Source organism: Lynx canadensis, chromosome D3, assembly GCF_007474595.2.
Source record: "Lynx canadensis isolate LIC74 chromosome D3, mLynCan4.pri.v2, whole genome shotgun sequence".
Lineage (NCBI taxonomy): Eukaryota > Metazoa > Chordata > Mammalia > Carnivora > Felidae > Lynx > Lynx canadensis.
Window position 1 is genome coordinate 77,607,594 of NC_044314.2, and position 22,466 is coordinate 77,630,059.

Below are 22,466 nucleotides of genomic sequence, written 5' to 3' on the forward strand. Positions count from 1 at the left end.
GCCGCCGGACTCGCTGGCTGGGGCCGAGTGGGGTGGGAACCTTCCAGGCAGAAGTTGGTGGACTTACAGTTGAGGATGGGTCTCTAGTGCCCTCCGGTGGTCATATCCATACTTGCATGCTTCCTTCCTGGTCTGAGCCAGAATTCCAGTCCTGGGCCCTAGGAGCTTCCTGGATAGCTTTGTTCCCCTAGCTGCTTCGGAATTTACCTGTTCTCTCCAATGCGTTTCCAAAAAGCAGCATGTTGAATTCTAGTTGGAATCTTGATTGACCATTTCACAGAGAGCTCAAGTAGAAATTACCTTCAACTGTTACCCAAAGGTAATGGTGGTTTATTCCTCCAGACCATGCTGGATTTATTTATAGAAATGTATATGGCTCACTTTACTGTAATTTGCTTTCTCACTGATTTGCTTTTTCACTCAACTGTACTTTGTGAGTATTTTCCCGTGTCAATAAATATAGATCTGCATCATTTTTAATGGCTTCATGATATTCCATTATATTGATGTACTACAATTAGAGATGATATTTATATCATCAGAGCCAGGATGTCCTTGGAAAGGTACCATATGAGTATGTATATACACGGAAAAGTATAGGTTAGGGAGAAACAGCCTCAGGGTTTGGAGGGGACTGTATAGCATTATGAGGCCCATGGGCTTTGAACTTGCTCCTAGATTTCAGTTCCAAAGCCATTGGGGTTGTTGGGTTTTTGGTTTTGTTTTTTGTTTTTGTTTTTGTTTTTTTTTTTGGTGTTTTTTTTTTCTAAATATTTATTTATTTTTGAGAGAGAGGGAGTATGTGCACATGAGGGGGAAGGGGCAGAAAGGGACAGGATCTGAAGCAGGCTTCCTGTTGACAGCAGCAAGCCAGATGTGGGGCTCGAACTTGTGAACCTGGAGATCATGACCTGAGGCCAAGTTGGATGCTAACCCTACTGAGCCATCCAGGCGCCCCGCCCCACACCCCAAGCCATTGTTTACTGGTTGAAGGACTTGGGCAAGTTGTTTAACCTCTGTGAATTTTCTCACCAATAAATGGAATTACTAATACTGTACCTCCTCAGGGAATTGTTGCAAAGATTCACAGCAGTAATGTGCACAAAGTACTTAGCCCAATGCTGAGCATGCAGTAATACATTGTCATTAGAAAGGGAGCTTGGCAGTAATTGACTCCAACAGTCCTCTAAACAGCTGGTTATCAGAGGCACTAGGAAACTTTGAAACAAAAATACAGAAATTTGTAACTTGGCCATGTGAAAAGGGTGAAGATAGAAACATGCTTCTGCCCTAGGATCTAAGCTCAATCATTACAAAAACAAAAAAAAAAAAACCAAAAAACCAAAAACAAAAAAACTATGGATATAGCACAAGTGTTCAAATAAGTGTTGAGGGCATCAGGGTGGCTAAGTCGGCTGAGTGTCCAACTCCTGATATCGGCTCAGGTCATGATCCCAGGGTCATGGGATGGAGCCCAGCATGGGGCTGTGTGCTGAGGCTGGAGCCTGGTTAAGATTCTCTTTCTCACCCTCTGTCCCTCCCCTGCGTGCGCGCCCTCTCTCTCTTTCTCAAAATAAATAAATAAGCATTCAAATAAGTGTTGAATGAATGTATAATAAAATAGTATTTAGCGATTTCCTCCTACATTCCAGGGATTGTTGTTAAGATATGTGTTACATATCTCATTTAATCCTCATAGCAACACTTTCTAGAATGTAGATACTTGATTATCCCCATTACAGCTAAGGAAAGGGAAACAGGGTCAGTAAGGTGAAATCACTTCTTAAGATGACATAGTTAGCAAGTGGTAAGGGTAAGAAGGGTAAGGGTAAGGGTAAGTGACGAAGGGTATGGGTCCAGGTCTTCTGACTGCAAAATTTGCATTCATTCATTCATTCAACAAATATTTATTATATGCTTGCTATGTGCCAGACATAAGATAAACGTCTCTGCTTTGTGGGGCCTGCATTCTTGTGGGGAGAGACAGACAACTAACAACGTAATAAGTTACATACTGTGTTATAAAGTCTAAGTGCTAAAAAACAAAACAAAAAGCAAACAAAAGGTGTAAGTGCTACCAAAAAAAAAAAAAAAATAGAACAGAGTAAGGAAGGAGTGGGGGTGGTGGTAGTGGATTTTGGGGGTAATTTTAAATAGGGTGATCAGCGTAGGCCTCCTTGAGTGCACGATATCTGAGCCAAGACTTGGAGTTGTTACTTCTGTGGATACCAGCAAGGAGCCTTCTAAGAAGAGGGACTAGCTACTACTGCAAGACCGTAAAGTGGGAGCATGCTCTGGAAAAATAGGGAAGAGCATTGTCTGGTGGAAGCGAATGAGTCAGTAGGAAAATAAATTATAGGAGGGTAGGTCCAGAGCAGATCATGCAGGACCTTGTAGGGAGTTTTAAGTTTTAGGCTTTTACTCTGAGGGAAATGGGAAGGCTTTGAGGAGTTTTGAGCAGATGAGAAATGATCTAACTTAAGTTTTAAAAGATTCCTCTGTTTTGGTAGGGAGAAGAAGAAACTGTAGACAAGAGACTATGCTATTTCTAAAGCATATGCAATTATTTCTTAGCTCCACATCGTACTGTTTAATTTGCGATTTGGCTAGGTGGCAGGAAAAAACTTGAACGCTCAGTTTGCAAGCTCTAGTTCCCACACACAAGCAGCTCCAGCCCAGCAGAGGGCAGCCGCTTTGACAGAGCGCCTCCGGACACCCGGCAGCGCCTTTCTTAACCACTTTATTTAAAGAAGGCTTTTCTTTGGCTGGAGTGGCAGCAATATCGCCCAATGCCGATCTACACTAGTTGTGCGTCACCAGACGGGCGGCGGCACCAGCCAATAGCCGGGGACGTTGTTCGCGTCTTCTGATTGGCCGCTTCATTCACATATAAAAGGTGTGCGCCGGCGCACGCCCCTCCTCTTTCCAGGCGTCCTCGTGAGAGGTTCGTATGGGTTCTGGGGTAGTGTCGGGCACCGGCGGCGGGAAGGAAGGATGGGGGGGTGTTTGTGGGATCCTGGTGGGGGACAGGGTCCGGGCCTGTCCGGGCTGGGGCCTTGGAGGTGGCTTGCGCTCCCCGAGGGGTGGCGACGGTGATGGCGGCGGCAGCCCCAGCTCGGGCTGGCGGGCGCTCACGCGTGGCCTGCCCTGCGTAGGCCTTATGTTTGGAGTCCGGCAAGGCCATGGGGATGGGTGTCGGGGAGGAGGGTTGCCTAAGCTCCTCTCTTTCCTCAGTGACATCGTCTTTAAACCCTGCGTGGCAATCCCTGACGCACCGCCGTGATGCCCAGGGAAGACAGGGCGACCTGGAAGTCCAACTACTTCCTTAAGATCATCGTAAGTGCGGGGTGGGTCGCGATCGCGCATTATGCTTCTTGGGCCTTGGGCACCAATAGGGACGATCAGCTGTCATGTGCTGAGCACTTCCTTGGTGCCAGCTACTAAATGACTATTTTAGGAAAGTCTCATTTAATTTCCACAGTTTGTGGAGATCTACCCGCCCCCCCCCCCCCCCCCCTTTTTCAGATAAACGGGTTCAGGCAGGTTAATTGGCTCCTAAGATGACAATTCATATTCTGGTCTGTCTGGCTTACAAATAGCACTCATCGTGGTTTTGCGCTTCTGCCTCCATTTTGTAACGAATGAGGCAATGAATAACTCATTATAAAGTGGCAACTTGTTGCATATTTAGGTGTTAGTCAAGATACCAAACATCTTGCAGGTGCATTCTATTGGGTGCTCTTGAGGTGGGTCTTCCCAGAAACCCAGACCATGCTGTTGTGCGTTAGGCTGCCTTGTGGAGCTTAATCTAGTCTCCCCTGTTAATCTTGTAAGTTTTCAGACATACAGAGAACTTAAAAGAATTGTCTAGGAATCACACATCTACAACCTAGATTATGCAAGTGACGTTTTGTTGTATTTGCTTTGTCTTGTTTAAAATGCTGCAAGCCTAGTCTTATTTGGAATGTTTTTTTTTTTTTCTGTTGATGCAGCCATTTAATGGATAGAAACATGCCTCATAACTGGGGAAAAATTAAAAATGAATGCTACAATAAAATCTGGGGATTGAATGTAGAGACCTTATCTTCACTGTACATATTCAGGGTACAGATTGACAAATCTGTCAGTTTTACAACTCAGGTGGCTCCTGGTGGAAGAAATTGTCCCAGTTTCTGAATCGTTTCGAAAGCATAGAAGGAAGGAAGGGAGATGGAAGTCAGTGATTGTGGGATTTGGTTTCTCTTGCTGTTTTTCCTCTTTTCCTCCTGCTAAACATCGTTCGTTTCTGGCTTGTTTTCATAGCAACTTTTGGACGATTATCCAAAATGCTTCATTGTGGGAGCAGACAACGTAGGTTCCAAGCAGATGCAGCAGATCCGCATGTCCCTCCGCGGGAAGGCTGTCGTGCTGATGGGCAAGAACACCATGATGCGCAAGGCCATCCGAGGGCATCTGGAGAACAACCCAGCTCTGGAGAAGTCAGTTAATTCATTTGGGCATCTTTGTCTTCCCTTCTCGGCGCCCTTCTCCTTTTCCCTGGAGAAGGATGGTGCTGAAAGGTGACGGTTTTCTGTAAACTTCTCTTTGCAGACTGTTGCCTCATATCCGGGGGAATGTGGGCTTTGTGTTCACCAAGGAGGACCTCACTGAGATCAGGGACATGCTGCTGGCTAATAAGGTAAGGGGAGAATTGGGTTGGCTAAAGAGATCTTGTCGTTAATTTTGGCTCCTTGAAAGCAAATTTGACCGTACTCAACTTGTATTTGTGGAGAGAAGACTTCTCATTACTGTTTTCGTTCAGGTGCCAGCTGCTGCTCGTGCTGGTGCCATAGCCCCATGTGAAGTCACTGTGCCAGCCCAGAACACTGGTCTGGGGCCCGAGAAGACTTCCTTCTTCCAGGCTTTAGGCATCACCACTAAGATCTCCAGGGGCACCATTGAAATCCTGGTGAGTGGGCTTGGCTTGCTAGTGCAAGTAAGTGGGGGCTTGGTTGCTGTGGACCTGCTGGTTGTCTAGGTGTTAACTGCTAATCCTACCTTGTTCTTCAGAGTGATGTGCAGCTGATTAAGACTGGAGACAAAGTGGGAGCCAGCGAAGCCACACTGTTGAACATGCTGAACATCTCTCCCTTCTCCTTTGGGCTGATCATCCAGCAGGTGTTTGACAATGGCAGCATCTACAACCCTGAAGTGCTTGACATCACAGAGGAGACCCTGCATTCTCGCTTCCTGGAGGTACATACTGTCCATGTCAGGTCCTTGGTACATTAATGGTTGAGAGCTTCAGCTGCAGTCTGAAGCTACTTGTCATACTGGCTATGTAGCTGCAACTGGCTGTGTAACCAGAGACAGATACTTTGTTTACTTCAGTTTCCTCGTCTGTAGACCAGCAATAATAATACAAGGTTATTGAAGGATTCGGTGAATTAATGAGTATAAAGCCATCTAACAGCACTGGTCGCAGAGTGAGGACCATAATTCTAGAGTCTGCAGTAAGTCATGAGATTTTGCATAGAGTCATGAGTCAAAGGAGAAATGAGAAAAATGAGGACAGTGTAATACACGTGTTGCTAGAATCCTGTTTGGGAAGGACTGACTTTTTGTGGAAACATCTTGCTTAGTTTTTGCCATTAAAATATTTTTTTAATTGATGAATAAGGTGAAAGGAAGATGGAATTCCTTTTTTTTGGACAAATGAAAAATTGGAATTATATATACCATTAACTGTTTGCTTGGAGATCTCACTAGTGGATGAAATTAAGGTGGAATTGGCTCAACATTTTTTTGTAACAGTTGAATGCTTATCTTAACTGTTCAGATTTTCACAAAATGGTGACTTTTTAAGTAAATGCCTTCATTATGGTATAGGAAATACTCATGTTGGGAATAGGGGTAAAAGCATTTGTAAATGACTGGATCTGAATTGCCCTGCCGGAAGCATTTAGTACGAGGTGAAGTGTCTGTGTGAAGCGAAGATGCTGACTTAGCAAATTTTGTCTGCTGTTGAACTTTGCTTGGACCTCATGGTCTTGTCTATAAGATATCTCCCTTGAAATGTAATTTTTCTCTCCCTCCATAGGGTGTTCGCAATGTTGCCAGTGTATGTCTGCAGATAGGTTACCCGACTGTTGCATCAGTGCCCCATTCTATCATCAATGGATATAAGCGGGTCCTGGCTTTGTCTGTGGAGACTGATTATACCTTCCCACTTGCTGAAAAGGTAAAAACCCACTAGGACCACAGGGGGCCTAATGGAGGATAAATGGACGACAGTCTGCTGAGTTGTGCTTTAATTGTATTTTAGAAAGCAGATACTTTTTTTTTTTTTGAGAGGGCGTACGTGAGCAAAGGGCAGAGAGAGGGAGAGAATCTCATGAGGGGCAGAGAGGGAGAAATGGGGCTCACCTGAAGCAGGGCTTGAGTTCACTCAGTGTGGGGCTCGAATTCACAAAACATGACCTAAGCCGAGGTCAGATGCTTAACTGAATGAGCACCCAGGCACCCCCAAAGCAGATACATTTTTTTTAAGAGTATACTTAAGAAGTTGGGGGGGCAGTGGAGGTGTATCCTTGACTTCAGAGACCCAAAGAAGGGCTAGTTAGTTGAGGGCTAAGGGCTGGGCCTAAACTCACCAGGCCATAGCCAAGCTGTCTTGCTTGATCACTTCCAGGGAAGGTTTCCATGGCTTAGAAGTTACTGGCCATTTAACTAGAACTGAGGGGTTGTGGGTAGTAGGGATTGTGGATGACCATTTTGATCATGAACTTTTCCCCTTGCTTCAGGTCAAGGCCTTCTTGGCTGATCCATCTGCATTTGTGGCTGCTGCCCCCGTGGCCGCTGCCACCACTGCTGCACCTGCTGCTGCTGCAGCCCCAGCCAAGGTTGAAGCAAAGGAAGAGTCGGAGGAATCAGATGAGGATATGGGATTTGGTCTCTTTGACTAATCACCAAAAGCAACCAATTCAGCCAGCTTTATTTGTGAAACAAGGAAATAAAGGCTTACTTCTCTTAAAATTTGTCTCTGGACTCTTCCATTTTGTGCATTTTGAGGTTCACAGTGTTGTATGCTAGAAACTAGAGCCATGGTAAATAGTAGAGCTTTATTTGAGGGTGGTGACATTTTGTTTTTTTTAATTTACATCCAAATTAGTGTATAGTGCAACAATGATTTCAGGAGTAGATTCCTTGATGCCCCTTACACATTTAGCCCATCCCCCCTTCCCACACCCCCTCCAGTAACCCTCTGTTTGGTTTCCATATTTATGAGTCTCATATTTTGTCCCCCTCCCTGTTTTTATATTATTTTTGTTTCCCTTTCCTTATGTTCATCTGTTTTGTCTCTTAAAGTCTTCCTATGAGTGAAGTCATATGATATTTGTCTTTCTCTAATTTCACTTAGCATAATACCATCCAGTTCCATCCATGTAGTTGCAAATGGCAAGATTTCATTCTTTTGATTGCTGAATAATACTCCACTGTATGTATGTGTGTGTGTGTGTGTATATATATATATATATATATATATATATACCACATCTTCTTTATCCATTCATCCATTGATGGACACTTGGGCTCCTTCCATACTTTGGCTATTGTTGATAGTGCTGCTGTAAACGTTGGGGTGCACATGTCCCTTCAAAACAGCACACCTGTATCCATTGGATAAATACCTAGTAGTGCGATTGCTGGGTCGTAGGGTAGTTCTATTAGTTTTTTGAGGAGCCTCCATACTGTTTTCCAGAGTGGCTGCACCAGCTTGCATTCCCAATTTTATTTTTTAAATAGTTTATTTTGAGAGAGATCATGAACAGAGGGGGCAGAGAATCCCAAGTCCTGACATGGGGCCCAAAGTCCTGAACTGTGAGATCATGGCCTGAGCTGAAGTCAGACACTTAACTAAGTCACCCAAGTGCCCCAAGGTTTTATTTTACTTTTTATTTTTTAAGAATGCTTGTTTTTGAGGAAGAGAGCACGAGTGGGGTAAGGGCAGAGAGGGAGACACAGTTCAAAGCAAGCTCCAGGCTCAGCTGTCAGCAGAGAGCCCCATGTGAGGCTCGAACTCCTGAACTGAGAGATCATGACCTGAGCTCAAGTCAGACACTCAAGTGACTGAGCCATTCAGGTGCCTCTACAAGATTTTATTAAGTAATCTTTACACCCAGCTTGGGTCTCAAAAGTCACAACTTGAGATCAGGAGTCTTAGCGCTCCACCAACAGGGCCAGCCAAGCACCCCTAACTATTTTTACTATACCAGAATCATTTCCATGCCCATCTGGCCACTAGCCTGGGTGCCTCTAAGATAACTTTGGGTAGGTGTAGTGTCCGTTGAGATACTGGCAGTGTTTTTCTTTCTTTTTTCTTTAAAAAAAAAAAAAAAAAAAATTTTTTTTAATGTTTATTTTCGAGACAGAGAGCATGAAGGGGGGAGGGTCAAAGAGAGAGACACAGAATGTGAAGCAGGCTCCAGGCTCTGAGCTGTCAGCACAGAGCCCGATGCGGGGCTCGAACTCACAAACCATGAGATCATGACCTGAGCCAAAGTCGGTTGCCCAACTGACTGAGCCACCCAGGCACCCCACTGGCAGTGTTTTTCAAACTAGGTGGTGATCCAATTCATGATGAGTAGGTAGTGTCTAAAGAGATAAAACATGATTGCTGAAAGGGTAGGTTACAAATCTACGGTACAAATCCTCGTTACAAATCTGTACTGGATCATGATGTAAACGTATTTTAAAGTTTGAACGCCATTACTGATAATAGGCTAATAGAGGGCCAACAACTAAACTGGGCAGACCCCATTCACTAAACTGTATTAGAGTTGGCCAATCTACACGGAAAATTTAGAAAACGCCCCATGGACCATGAGGCCCTGTTCCTATCTTCAGTATCCCACCCACCCTTTGGCTCCCAGCCTGGAACCAGGTTCACCCTGGGCGGGCGCCTCACATCTCCTGAATACTTCCCTGGCAGTCAGATCTACGTTGTTTACTAACTCCTACATTGTCCGCCACTGGGTTACAAACTCAGGATACTAGTTCGCTGTCTCACTTTTACCTAGTTCAGTTCTGCCATTTAGGAAACTTTCTTCAAAGAGTGTGGTCTTTACTGGATAAAGACCCACGTTGGGGAGTCCAGGCAGGACCTGCCGACTTGAAGGGGGTTGGAGGCCTCACCGCCTTACACACCCTCAAAGGCCCTAGTTTCCCACGAGGCCAGGCTGAGAAGGCCCCGGGGCTGAGGAGCAGGCCTTCGGGAAAGAGGCCTCGACCTTCCCGGCACGGGCACCGGCTGTGGATCTCGCTCCCCGCTTCCCCTTCAGGGATGCAGCGGCCGCCTTCCCGCCCGGGGGCGCCAGGCCCGGCCCCAACGGGAGCCTGGCCTCGCCCTGCCGCGTGGGCCCGCGCTGTGACCCGGAAGCGCTCCGGAAGCGGTTCCGGAGTCAGCGCCGGCAGGATGGCGGCGGACACGCAGGTGAGGCGGTAGGCTGCGGGGCCAACGCGGCCAGCGGCTGGGTGTGGACGGCGGCCGCCGGGCCGGACCGCCCTTGCCACTAGCCTAGGAGTACCGGGGGGGGCGGGGGGGAGCGGTGGCTGCGGAGGGCGCGGCCCCGGGGCAGCCTCCGGCCGGCCCCTCGCGGCTCCTGGTCCGGCCCGGCCCGCGCGGCGCAGACCGACCCCAGGCTGGAGGAGTCCGGGGCTCCGGCCTGGGCTTCGGCAGCGGTTGTCCGGCGGGGCCCTCCCCGAGCCTGGAGTTGCAGAAGTTCCCCTTTACTAGTCTTTGCCGCATTTCCCAGAGCGCTCCAACAGTGAGCCCCAGCCAGCGCAGACTCCTTAAACTTTACATTCAGCAGACGTTTCTCGAGCACCAACTTTGTGCAGAGACTTCGAGCATAGCCTTTGGATTTATACAGATCCGAATTTGAGTCCCAGCTCGATTACCACGAGACGCTGGGCAAGTTACTTAACTCCGCCAGGTCTCAGTCTTTTCGTCTGTAAAATGGGACTAAAGTCATACCTATGGTAGAGGCTTGTTGTGAGGATTCAGTGACATAAAGTAGGGCACCTTATACGTTGGTTGTTATTAGGTCCAGGGTCGAAAGTAAGAGAACTGTTACTACCTTGGAAGAGCCTTGTCATCCTTGTGTGTTTTTTCACCAGTGAGTACCTTGTAGTTCAGGGAAGGACTGGGGAAAACTTTTTCTTTCCTTTTAGCTTTGTTTGTAGTTATAGAGTGAAAAAGGCAATAATATAGGAAAAACAGATGTCTAAAGGACAGCTTGGCTTATTTGAATCTCTAGGGGAAGGAGACTAACTGATTTTGATATGGAGGCCCTGAGGCCAGAGAGTGAGAGCACTTACCCTGAACACTGGCAAGTTGTGTATTGAGAATCTCCTGTGCAAGGGGCTGGTAATTAGTTTAGAGTTGTGTTACACAGAATCCTGGAAAGAAAAACTTAGTCTCCTGGGTACTTTGGAAGAGGTTAGGGGACACATGCTGAATATTTAGCATTAATGCTCAAGTACAAAAACATCTCTCTAGAGCTGTGTGTTCAGTACGGTAGCCACTAGCCATGCGGATATTTAATGGCTAGTTAGTTAAAAGTAAATGCGATAACAAATTTAGTTCTTCAGTTGCACTAGCCACGTTTCAGTGTGTGGGTAGCCACATGTGGCCACTGTGTTGGGCAGTGCAGAAGAACTGTTTCCATCATCACAGAAAGTTCTGTATTGGACAATGCCACTCGAGAGAAACCTGTGGACTTTACAGCTGTTTTCATCTGGTCACACCAACAAAAAACTTCTGTGAAATATCTTGGTGTGCACTTCTTCAGTTTTCTGATGGGGTATCAAGTGGGCAACATTCATTTTCTGATTAAGAGAAAGAAGAGCTTTGAACCTAAAAAGTTCGTTCATATTTGTGAGAGAAACTATAGCCAAGAATTTAATATTAACCTGGAAAGACAGCTGTGTGGGAATTCTGGGTAGAGAGTGGGTTGTATTTATGCATCTATTTTTGTTGTCCCCTCAACCCTTACTAAAACTGGTAAAAGGTCTTATTTATTTATTTATTAAATGTTTATTTTTGAGAGAGAGAGAGAGAGTGTGAACAGGGGTGGGGCCAGGAAAGAGAGAGAGAGAGAGAGTGTGCGTCAGAGAATTCAAAGCGGGCTCTGCACTGATAGCAGTGAGCTGGATGTGGGGTTTGAACTCAACAAACCATGAGATCATGACCTGAGCCGAAGTCGGACGCTCAACTGACTGAGCCATCCAGGCTCCCCCTAAACTATTAAAAGGTTTTAAAAAAGTACTCCCACAAGGATTGGGAGAATGGAGAGCAGACAACAGCAGCAAACTTTTAGAAACTCTAAAGTGCTGAATGGGAAGGATTTAGTAGACCCAGGGAAAATGAATCCCAAACTGACAGTTGGGAAAGCTAAGAAGCAACCTGATTCACATGGCAGAATCTCTGACAGATGGGAGCTGGTGGTATTAACTGACCTCTGGAAGTGAGGGTGAGTGGGAGGGGTGAAATTAGGATTGGTTGAGAGCTTTTCTCAGATGCAGTCAGATCCCCAGCTGTCTTTCTCAACCTTGGCAAAAGTCTGGCCTTTTTTTTTTCCTCTGGAGAGTGTGAAACAGGATCACTGTGAGGACTAGAGTAGGAGGTTCAATATCCAAGGAAATCATCTACAGAGTAATTCAAGAAACTTGCCCTGAACTGGAGGGTGTGTTTCCAGATCAAAAATGCTGAGCACAGTGGATGAAAATAGACTCACAACAAAGAACGTTGGTGTGAAATTGTAGAACCTTAGACACAAAGAGAAGATCCTAGAAATTTGCAGAGGGAAAAGTCAAGTCTCACACAAAGGATCAAAAATCAGAATGGCATTGGACTTTGTAGCAGCACTGAGAGCTGTCTTCAGAATCCTGAGGGAAAATGATTTCAGCCTAGTATTCTGTATCCAAATAAACTTAATTCAAGTGTGAAGCTAGAACATTTTCAGATGTGCAAGGACTTCACAAAATGGGGGATGTGCTCCATCTAAACACAAGAAAGTACATTTTCAGGGTGAGACACTATATCCCAAGTATAGAGGACCAACTGCCAAATTGGGGCAGGTCATCAAGCTCTGAGAGATAACTTCTTCAGGAAGACAGACTTGGGTAGAATACCTGATCTGCCCAAAGAGGCAATTTGTCAAGTGAGAAGCAGACAAGTGGCAAAAAATTTGGGGTTGAATTGTCAATTAGGACAGATAAAACAAGGCAGACTGAGGTGAGGTGGGAAAGGGCATTTATTAACTCCAGGGTTAATAAAGCTGTGTAGGATAATAAACATAGTATATTAAATGGAGGTTGAATGTAAACACGGACAACTGAGCTGGCCAATATTATGAAACTGAGGAATTATGTTGGGGAAGTGGGGAGTGTGTGTGGTGAGGTTGGAGAAAGAGCTACTGTAAAAGGCAATAAAACGGAAAAATCCAATAGTAGTAGTACAGCAAGTTATTTAGAGATTATGGAGATAACTGCCAAAATTATGAGCCAGAATTGGTGAAAGAGGGTGCTCTTGGGGAGGGAAGGCAAGGGACTGGGTTTTCTAGCAGACTTCCCAGAATTCTTTGGCTTTGACCTTTTTTTTTTTTTTTTAGGTATGGTTGACATGACTTTGACTCTTTAATTATCTGTATGTATGACTATAAAAAAAGACAGTATTAAAACAATCACTTGGAACAATCACAAAACCCTGGAAGACAGAGTCTTGGCATGAGTTTACTCATTGCCAGTAGAATTACATCAGGGGTTTAAATATAAGAAAAACTTAACATTGTTTTGTTTCTCTATGTACCCTTTTCTATGTATTTTACTAATAAGGCCTCTATGTATTAAGGTCTCTATGTACCCTTCTCTATGTATGTTACTTGTAAGACCTGGCCTGTCACTGAAATAACTTTAGAAGGAAAAGATGAGGGCACCATATGTCAGTTACTTGGGTCTTACCATGGCCTTTTCTAGTGCTCATGTATCCATGACTTGTCCATTCTATAGCTTGGAGAATATTGCTCAGGAGCAGATTTTCCAGAATATTTGCAAACTGCCCCCACCCAGTGCGGAGGATGCAGCTGTGCTAACATGGATGGTGGTTGAAAGCTAAGGACTGGTTAGCAGTGGTTAATGGACCTATCGGTTTCAGGTTTAGTTTCAAGAATGCAGGTGCTGTGGCTCTCAACCTCTGTCTGAGCAATGGCTTCCCCTCTTGGAGTCTGCTCCTTCATCACTTGTAAAGTGGAGATACTGGTGCCTGCCTCAAAGGCTTGTTGGCAGTAGTAGCTGACCTTGTGCTGAGAGGAGAGTAAATGCTCTACATAGGCTCCCTCCCTTAGCCTCTAACAAGTCCTACGAGGTAGGTGCTAGAGTTTCCACAGCTGGTAAGAGGCAGAGCTGGGATTCAGCCTCTTTACCTTCTACCCTTCAGCCACTGTGCTTATGCTCTGCTAATGACCTGCCAGGATACTGACATTCCCATTGTGGGAGGTTAACATGAGCTGATATAAAGGGAAGACATTGATATGTGGTGGGGCCTCACCAGAATTTACATAATTGTGAAAGGGTATTTTCTGTCCTGAAGTTTTGGCCTTTTGCCTTGCCTTTTTTTGTCTAAATTTCTTTCTTTTTATTTATTTATTTTCTTAATGTTTATTTATTTTTGAGAGAGAGAGTGTGCTTGCACATGTGCATGAGTTGGGGAGGGGCATAGAGAGAGGGAGACATAGATATTCAGCAGTCTCCGTGCTCTGAGCTGTCAGCACAGAGCCCGATGTGGAGATCGAGTTCATAAACTGCGAGATCATGACCTGAGCCAAAGTCGGACGCTTAACTGACTGAGCCACCCAGGCGCCCCTGTCTAAATTTAAGTAAGATATCAGTATTGACTAGTTGACTGGGTTAAAACAGTACATGTCAACTGGGGAATGATTTTGCCCTCGAGGAGACATTCGACATGTCTGGAGACAATTCGGATTGTCAGCTGAGGCAGGAGGAGTGGAATGCTGTTATTGGCATTTCGGGGGGTAGAGGTCAAGAACACCATTCAGAATCCTACAGCATATGAAGATGGCTCCACAGCAAAGAATTATCCAGCTCTGAATGTCAGCATTGTGGAGGTTGAGAAACCTTGGTTAGAGCTTCACTGAATTCTGCACCTGCTTCCCTAGCACGCATGTGCGCACGTGCGTGCACACACACACACACACACTCATTGTTTTGTAGTTTGCTGAAATTTTCTCTGTGGGTTTGGTCTTTACAGGTTTCTGAGACACTAAAGCGTTTTGCGGGGAAGGTGACAACAGCCAGTGTGAAGGAACGGAGAGAAATCCTCGGTGAACTGGGGAGATGTGTTGCTGGAAAAGGTATTTATTTTCCATCCATGTGACCGAGAGATGATTCCATTTCAAAGTAAACTGTACTCTCTGTTTAGAACCATGGCTGCCTCTTTCCCTTGCAGCACCTTCTGCCTTCACTTGCCGTATTTGCTTGCCGTACTGTGCACTGAAACCTTCACTGAAACATTTGGGTTAGTGGAGAGTTGATCCATTTAGGTACCAGAGATTTGTTACAGTTTTAGCCATTTTGATTGGAAATATTTCTAAAAGATACCAACAATATTAGGCAATTTACTAGGTGCAAAAACATTTTCTTTACGACTTGGGGCACCAGTCTGTGTTCCGTGGAAGTCAGCAAGGTGGTAACAGGTGATTGGCCACATTTTCTGCTTCCCTCTGGGAGTTTCACAGCATATTCTGGGAAGGGGCTTTAACTTTATGAAGCTTTTGTTAACCCTGTGTTTTCCTTGCACCTCTCTTTTGCCGAAAACCAGTTCAGGGTCTGGGGAACACATTTTGGGAAATGTTGAGCACCTGTAGTTATCCTGATTCTGTACCATAACTGAGGGCTTTCCCTGCAACCTACTGGGATGTGTAAGACAAGTTTGCCTTCATATAACACTGTATGTTAACTATACTGACGTTAAAAAAAAAAGTTTGCTTTCATCCAATAAATCTTCATTAGCTTTTAAATTACCTTTTGTTGTGTTTTCACTGTGTAGCATTGGTTCTCCCAAGTGGTCCCTGGACCAGCAGCATCAGCATTATGTCAGAACTTGTTTGAGATACATACAGATTCTCATCTCCGTCGCAGAAACTCAGATTCAGAGACCGGGTGGGGGAGGTGGAGCCCAGCATCTGCGTATTAATAAGCCCTTTAGGTGATTCTTAGATTCACTGAAGTCTGAGAATCATGGCTGTGTCGAGTTGGGTCTCCCTTCCCCTCAGCTTTCACTTCTTATTAGTGAAGAGCCTGCTTCAGCCATGTGCTCATTTGCTGCTTTCTGACCTACGGTCGCCTGGTGACCTACCCAAGCTTGTTAAAGTTGCGTGTAAATTAAGTACATTCCTGTTTGTGAGCTTCTAAGAGATTCTCATCTTACTTAACACTTTAACGTATGAGTTTTATGGCACCCTCAGAAGTCTTCCCGGAAACTTTTCTCAACAGGATTATGGTTAGAAAAGGCTGCCATGTGACAAGGTACCAGCTGTACATGCCTTCCCAGCCATAGCATCTGAGCCTTCTGCTATGTAATTGCTGAATACTGCCCTTTTCCCATTTGACGGGGTAAAGCGTTGGACATGTTTGGGTGAAGTTCATGAACTACTCAGGGCCTTTGCAGGATGATTTTACTGTTCAGCCACCCTGAAGTTCTTCTGTTCAGGGTGAATGATACTTATAAGAAGTTTAGTCGCTTTTGATGTGCAAGCTGATGGTGGGAAGTTGTCTACTCCTCAAGAAATCATTAGTTCTCAATTTTTTAATTTTCTAAGTCTAAGGAGGAGCTATTGGGTAGTGATAATCATTCTGGCCTCTCCTCTTATTAGGGTAACAGATAACCAAGTGAGTTAACCAAAGGTGGGGAAAGGTATTTTCTGCCAGGCTGGGAGTTGAGGACTTTCTCAAAGCTGTCTAGTGCTGGTTGCAGATGGTCAACATGGCTCAGCCCGTGGGGCCCTGAGGCCTCTCTGAAGCTTTCCTCAATCCTGCCTCTGTGTACTTGCACCCTGAGACTCGCTGATGGAGTATCTACTGTGCCTGCTCGTTCTAGTCACAAACCTCTAGTACAGCCGTCCGTGATGAAGGGCTCAGCTCAGGTCAGACAGGCTCTGTGTTTTAGCCATGGCTCTGCCACTTTCAGGCTCTGTGACCTGGTTCAAATTACTTAACTTGTCTGAACCAGTTTCCTTGCTTTGAGTATGGTGATGGCAGTATTGCCTCCCTCACAGGGTTAGTGTGAGGAGTAAATGAGAACATGTGTGGACAGTCCTTAACACCATGCCTGGCTCTGGTAAGCACCCAGTGTATGTTAGCTCTCAGCCACAACCTGTTTCTGGCCCTAGTCATTCTTTCCTTTGGTCACTGAAATTGCCCCAAGTCCAGGGGATCAATACAGTGTTTAGGGTCCTGTGGGGACAAGGTCCCTGCCCCTCCTGCATTCATTTCAGTACCTGAAGTATGAAGTGCTGTGCCAGCCCTTGGCTGTTGGTGTCTCCCGCTGGAGTTGGCCTTACACTGTGGCTTACATTGCCCCAGTCATACCCTCTCCCTTTCATCTGCACGCTTTAATCTAGCATGCAGAACCGGCCACAGATTGGTTTTCCATTACTGACCCCTGTTGCTACAACCAAAGTTTCTCTCTCACTCGGCTGGCCTGTATATAGTTTTTTAGTGGCAAGTTTTTATTTAAATTCCAGTTAACATACAGTGTAATACTAGTTTCAGATGTAGAATTTCATGATTCATCACTTACATACAGTACCCGGTGCTCATCACTACAAGTGCCCTTCTTACTCTCCATCACCCATTTACCCATCCTCACCCACCTCCCCTCTGGTAATCCTCAGTTTGTTCTCTGTAGTTAAGAGTCTGTTTTATGGTTTACCTCTCTCTTTTTTTTCTCCTCTATGTTCATCTGTTTCGTTTCTTAAATTCCACATAATGAGTGAAATCATATGGTATTTATCTTTCTCTGACTCATGTTTATCTTTTTTTTTTTTTTTTAAGTTTATTTTGAGAGAGAAAGAGCATGTACATGTGCATGAGCAGGGGAGGGGCAGAGAGAGAAAGAGAGTCCCAAGTAGCCCACTGGGCTTGATCACATAAACCGTGGGATCATGACCTAAGCTGAAATCAACAGTCAGAAGCTTAACTGACTGAGCCACCCAGGCACCCCAATATTCCTTTATCTTAAAGTGACCTCAGTAATACAAGTATCTTGCAGGGATTAAATGAGTTACTGTGTGTCAGTGCTTGGAGCAGGGCCTGGCACCTTGTGAGTGCTGATTAAGTCCTGGGTGTTACTACTTCTCTTCTTCCTCCTCATGTGTCCTGATGGGCTTCGTGCGTTCTTGCCCCTGCACTTTTGCTCATGTTAACACCACTCAGCATGTACGTCCCTTTCTTTCCATTTTTGCGTAGCCTACGAATCTATTAGGCCAAGCTTGTGTATCCTTAGAAACTTGGAAGCCACTCTAGTTAGAGCTGCTCTGCCTTTTTCAGATCCCTCAGAATACTTTAATTTTTGTCCTATTTTTATTTATTTATTTACTTAAGTTTTTAAAGTTTATTTACTTATTTTGAGAGAGAGAGTGCATGCGTGCACTTAAGGTGGGATGGGGCAGAGAGAGAGGGGGAGAATCCCAAGCAGGCTCCATGCTGACAGCAACAAGTCTGATGCGGGGCTTGGACTCACGAACCGCAAGATCATGATCTGAGCCAAAGTCGGACACTTAACTGACTGAGCCACCCAGGTGCCCCAAATTTTGTCCTATTTTTAAAAACTATTTATCAGAAACTATATAAAGAAGAGTTCATGTATCATAAGCGAACAGCCTGCCGAATATTCACAAACTTGACTACCTGTGTAACCAGCACCCAGGTCAAGAAGCAGAGTAGTCCCAGTGCCCCAGAAGTGTCACTTGCCAGCATGTTAGATTTTGAGGCCACCAACATCGTCTTAGTTTCATTCCTTTAACACATGTCCGCTGGACAGCCTTTCTATACCAGGTGTTTTTCTGGAGTACGATTTTGCTGTTGTTTCCTCCAGGGAATTCTATCTCCAACTTATGGGAAGTGTCCAGTGAGTAGAGATTATGTCTGGCAGAATGCCTGGCTCAAGCAGGGGCTCATGAAGTAGTTTCTACTGATTAATTTGTGTGTGATCTTTGGTTTCAGATCTGCCAGAGGGAGCAGTGAAAGGGCTCTGCAAATTATTCTGCCTGACTCTACACCGGTACAGGTGAGTCCCTACTGAAGACCCTGTGCCTCCAGCCCTTTGTGCGGAGAGGTGGTACAGGACAGCGGTTAGAGGCTGGGCTTTGGAGAGGTGTCACCTTAGCCTCTCTGTGCCTCTGTTTTCTTCATCTGCAGAATGGGGATTGTGCTGTTGTTTACCTCATAGGTGGTAATTAGTAAGTGGCTCCTGGGACAGTGCCTGCCACGTCATGAGTCTGTACGCCATAAACAGTCATGCGTGTAAAAGCACTTGGCTTGGTTTGAGGTCCGTAGTAAGTGGTCCATAAATGTTGGTGTTGTCCTTACAGCTCTGATGGCTCATTTGCTCTTGTTAGCTGCTTCCAGAATTCCAGGAGGAGGTGGATTTCTCTGGTTATTTCCTAATCCCATCATCTGTGATCCACTGGAATATATAGTACAATCCAATTTTCCTGAGAAAGACCAGCGCTTCGCCTAAGCTGCCCTGCCCCTGCGCCCAGTGTTCACCTTTCCACTTCATTCGTTCCTCTAGAGATGCAGCCTCCCGCAGGGCCCTGCAGGCTGCCATCCAGCAGTTGGCTGAGGCACAGCCAGAAGCCACTGCTAAGAACCTTCTGCACTCTCTGCAGTCTTCAGGCATTGGCTCCAAAGCTGGTGTCCCCAGGTAAAGAGATAAAATGTGTGGCCTACCAGGGCTTGGCGGGGTCCTATTCGGGAGAAGCTGGTGCAGATGACCTGTGTGGAGCAGGTGTGAGCATGTCTGTCTTTGCTCTCTGAAACTCTGGCGCTAGCAGTCTGCCTGCTGTGTGGAGGGAGGAGCCAGGATGTCAGGCTCAGTGGACAAACCGCTTTCCTGAGGAACAGGGTTGGGAAACCAGTGGAAGCAAGGCCATTTTGAAGGGAAACCAAATGCCCACGGGACACTGTTTGAATAGGGGAAAGCATCTTTTTTGTTTTTATGGTTGTTGAGTGCTAAGAGGTGGGAGTTTGGCTGCTGAGTTCTGCATTCCTTGTCCTGAGTTGTTACAGATGGTTTACGAGGAAACAGTTTCAAGTTCTCTCCAGGTGTAGGTCAAGGGAGGGTCCTATATGCCAGGCAGGGCCTCGCGGTCAGCATTTGTCCCCAAGGTGGAGGCTCCTGCTCTGCACTCATCCTTCGCCTCCCTGCCCCCTGCAGTAAGAGTAGCGGCTCTGCTGCCTTGCTGGCCCTGTCCTGGACCTGCCTACTGGTGCGCATTGCCTTTCCTTCGAGAGCCAAGCGTCAAGGAGACATCTGGAACAAACTGGTAGGTTCCATGGGTCTTTGCAGTAGTGGCAGTCAGCTCTCTGTGCAGAGTTGGGATATGTTGAAGCACCTTCTCTGGCCAAGTGCTCTTCTTGGTGCTGGTGACCAAGCACTCTGAATTGTCACGAATGTGTGATGCTGGTGGATGGACGTGAGTACAACACAGTAACATCCGTCTGTCCATCACATGTGTTTGAGCTTCTCTGTCAGTCATGGTGCTAGGCTCTGGGAATACACTGATGGGCAATTCCTGCCTTCAGGGCATACATGGAGGACATGATAGGCCAGAGCAGGGAAGACAGAAAGCAAGTAAATTAGAAAATGCAGTAATGTAAATTATTATTATTATTATTTTTCCGGCTAATCATTCCTTTCCCTGTGTTTGGATTTCAGTGTCGAACTGGCTAATGGAACAGAATTTTCTTGCCATGTGTTTTGATCTTTTAATTCTCTCCACCTGTTCTGTGCCTGCTTCTTCCACCTTCTCTGCCTTGCCTTTCAACATGTCTGCTAACCAGAGGTGGCCCAATAGGCCAGATTGGGAGGTTCTTTTGAACATCTAGATATGCTTAATGGAGGGCAAGAGGAATGGTCTTATGGTTCATTGAAAAGGAGCCCTAGGGCCGTCTGGGTGGCTCAGTTGGTTAAGCATCCAACTCTTAATTTCATTTCAGGTCATGATCTCATGGTTCGTGGGTTCAAGCCCTGCATTGGGCTCTGTGTGCTGACAGTGTGGAGCCTGCTTGTGATTCTCTCCCTCTCTCTGCCCCTCCCTTGCTTATGCTGCTCGCCCACTTGTGCTGTCTCTCTGTCTCAAAATAGATAAACTTTAAAACAAAAGAAAAGGAACCTGAGGTATGGTTCTGATTCTCAGCCATGACATTTGGCCATATATGTAACCTCTGAATCTGTTTCCCATTTCTGCAAAATGGGGAAAAGTGCCACCTACCCCATCCACCTCCATGAGTTGTCGTGAAGAGGGGCTCAAGACGAGGTGTAAAAGGGCTGTGGAACGTTACAGAGGGCTGTACAAGTAAATGAGAGGCATTAGAAAACTGTAGCACCTCTCCCTGAAGCAGCTTGTTAATAAGACACATTGATGAGCTCGTCCCTGGGAGCTTACCCAGCAGTCCTCTGGGGATGACTATGGAGTGGCCATCAGTGACTGCCTGAAGGGTAAGAACACTGAAACCTGATACATAATGGATAGTGGAATTGGACCCCCCTCAGAGTGTGGGTTTCATTGCTACCAAAATCATCTTTTTAAGATGCTTTATCAGGGGCTCCCTCCTTGGCTTATCTCCAGTGATTTCTTATTATCCCAGGTAGGTAAGTATACTTGTGTGTTAACGAGTGGCAGGGGTCAACTCTGGAGTGTTGTCTTTGTGGGACAGAATGCATCAGGAGCATGAGACCGTGTTTATTTTTCCAGTGTCTCGAATCTAGGTTTTTCCTTTACTCGTTGCCGATGTCAACCATACACATAGATCGTAGTTCATTCAGTTTCTCTAGGAGCTGCAGTAAGAGCTGGGAACAGGAAAGAGGACCTTGCCCTCATGGAGCTTACACTCTTGTGGAGGAGGTAGATGCCACACAGGTCTGCTAAGAAATGGTAAGACGAAGGTCACACAGCAGAAAGGCAGGTAGGAAGGAGGAAAGTGTGTGGTGCAGGGTGACAGTGGGAGGAGGCTTCAAAGGAGGCATCATATGAGCAGAGACCTGAAGGATATGAAGGAACAAATCATGCCCAGATCAGGGGTTAGAACATTCTCAGGAGAGGAACAGCAATATAGTTCTGAATGTGGTGTCAGCAAGCTTAAAAAGCTATTCTAATTAAAAAAAAAAAATTCAAAATGGGACAGACATAGAAGGCTACACCAGTTTCCCTCCCTAGCCACCTGGGTCCATCTATTACTAATTCCTTGTGTGTGTGGATACATTCTCTGTATATACTGCTGAACAGGGTTTCTTATATAGTAGCATACTAAACATACTTTTTTCTTTCACCTTGTTTTTTTCTCTAAGCAGATTTAGAATTTGTTCCAGCATAGCATATAAAGAGGTTTTTTTCTTTTTCTGTTTATTATTTTCTAAAAATGTTTATTTATTTATTTTGGAGAGAGAGCATAAGCTGGGGAGGGGCAGAGAGAGAGGGAGACAAAGAATCCAAAGCAAACTCCAAGCTCTGGGCTGTCAGCACAGATCCTCACGCGGGGCTCAAACTCACCAACCGCGAGATCATGACCTGAGCTGAAGTCGGATGCTTAACCGACTGAGCCACCCCGGTGCCCCTCTCTTTCTTTTTTTAAATGTTTATTTATTTACTTTGAGAGAGAGTACACATGTGTGCATAAGTGGAGGAGGGGCAGAGAGAGAGAGAAAGAATCCCAAGCAGGCTCCATGCTGACAGCATGGAGCCCGATGTGGGGCTTGAACCCACGAACCATGATATAACCTGAGCTGAAATCAAGAGTCTGACGGGGCGCCTGGGTGGCGCAGTCGGTTAAGCGTCCGACTTCAGCCAGGTCACGATCTCGCGGTCCGTGAGTTCGAGCCCCGCGTCGGGCTCTGTGCTGACTGCTCAGAGCCTGGAGCCTGTTTCCGATTCTGTGTCTCCCTCTCTCTCTCTGCCCCTCCCCCGTTCATGCTCTGTCTCTCTCTGTCCCAAAAATAAATAAACGTTGAAAAAAAAAAAAAAATTAAAAAAAAAAGAGTCTGACGCTCAACTGACTGAGCCACTCAGTTGCCCCAAGAATTTCTCATTCTTGATGACTGTTTACTGATCCTCTGAGTGGAGGTATGGCAGTATATATAACTAATCCCCTGTTGGTGGCCATTTTTGTTGTTTACTGTTTTTTTT

The 22,466-nt window shown here is 45.7% G+C and overlaps 2 protein-coding genes across 2 annotated transcripts in view; both read left to right on the plus strand.

The window, feature by feature from the left end:
• The first annotated feature begins 2,901 nt into the window (after nucleotides 1-2,901).
• RPLP0 (ribosomal protein lateral stalk subunit P0) lies at nucleotides 2,902-7,014 on the plus strand. The gene is made up of 8 exons (XM_030336586.1): nucleotides 2,902-2,944; nucleotides 3,235-3,336; nucleotides 4,303-4,478; nucleotides 4,591-4,678; nucleotides 4,802-4,948; nucleotides 5,050-5,235; nucleotides 6,080-6,220; nucleotides 6,783-7,014. The coding sequence occupies exons 2-8, from the start codon at nucleotides 3,283-3,285 to the stop codon at nucleotides 6,942-6,944; spliced, it is 954 nt and encodes a 317-aa protein (XP_030192446.1). The 5' UTR covers nucleotides 2,902-2,944; nucleotides 3,235-3,282; the 3' UTR covers nucleotides 6,945-7,014.
• Nucleotides 7,015-9,439: 2,425 nt separating this feature from the next.
• The window catches only part of GCN1 (GCN1 activator of EIF2AK4), a 59,674-nt gene continuing 46,647 nt past the window's right edge, over nucleotides 9,440-22,466 (plus strand). Inside the window, exons 1-5 of the mRNA XM_030335956.1 lie at nucleotides 9,440-9,472; nucleotides 14,309-14,411; nucleotides 18,283-18,346; nucleotides 18,854-18,985; nucleotides 19,499-19,607. Coding sequence (XP_030191816.1) covers nucleotides 9,455-9,472; nucleotides 14,309-14,411; nucleotides 18,283-18,346; nucleotides 18,854-18,985; nucleotides 19,499-19,607 — 426 coding nt within the window. The 5' untranslated portion in view covers nucleotides 9,440-9,454. The remainder of the gene's footprint in view (nucleotides 9,473-14,308; nucleotides 14,412-18,282; nucleotides 18,347-18,853; nucleotides 18,986-19,498; nucleotides 19,608-22,466) is intronic.

Excerpts from the sequence above, each read along its gene's own strand:
- RPLP0 (XM_030336586.1), top strand. The coding sequence starts at position 3,283 with ATGCCCAGGGAAGACAGGGCGACCTGGAAGTCCAACTACTTCCTTAAG. Across the intron at positions 4,679-4,801 it reads ACATGCTGCTGGCTAATAAG|GTGCCAGCTGCTGCTCGTGC; the intron begins GTAAGGGGAGAA and ends GTTTTCGTTCAG. Across the intron at positions 4,949-5,049 it reads GGGGCACCATTGAAATCCTG|AGTGATGTGCAGCTGATTAA; the intron begins GTGAGTGGGCTT and ends CTTGTTCTTCAG.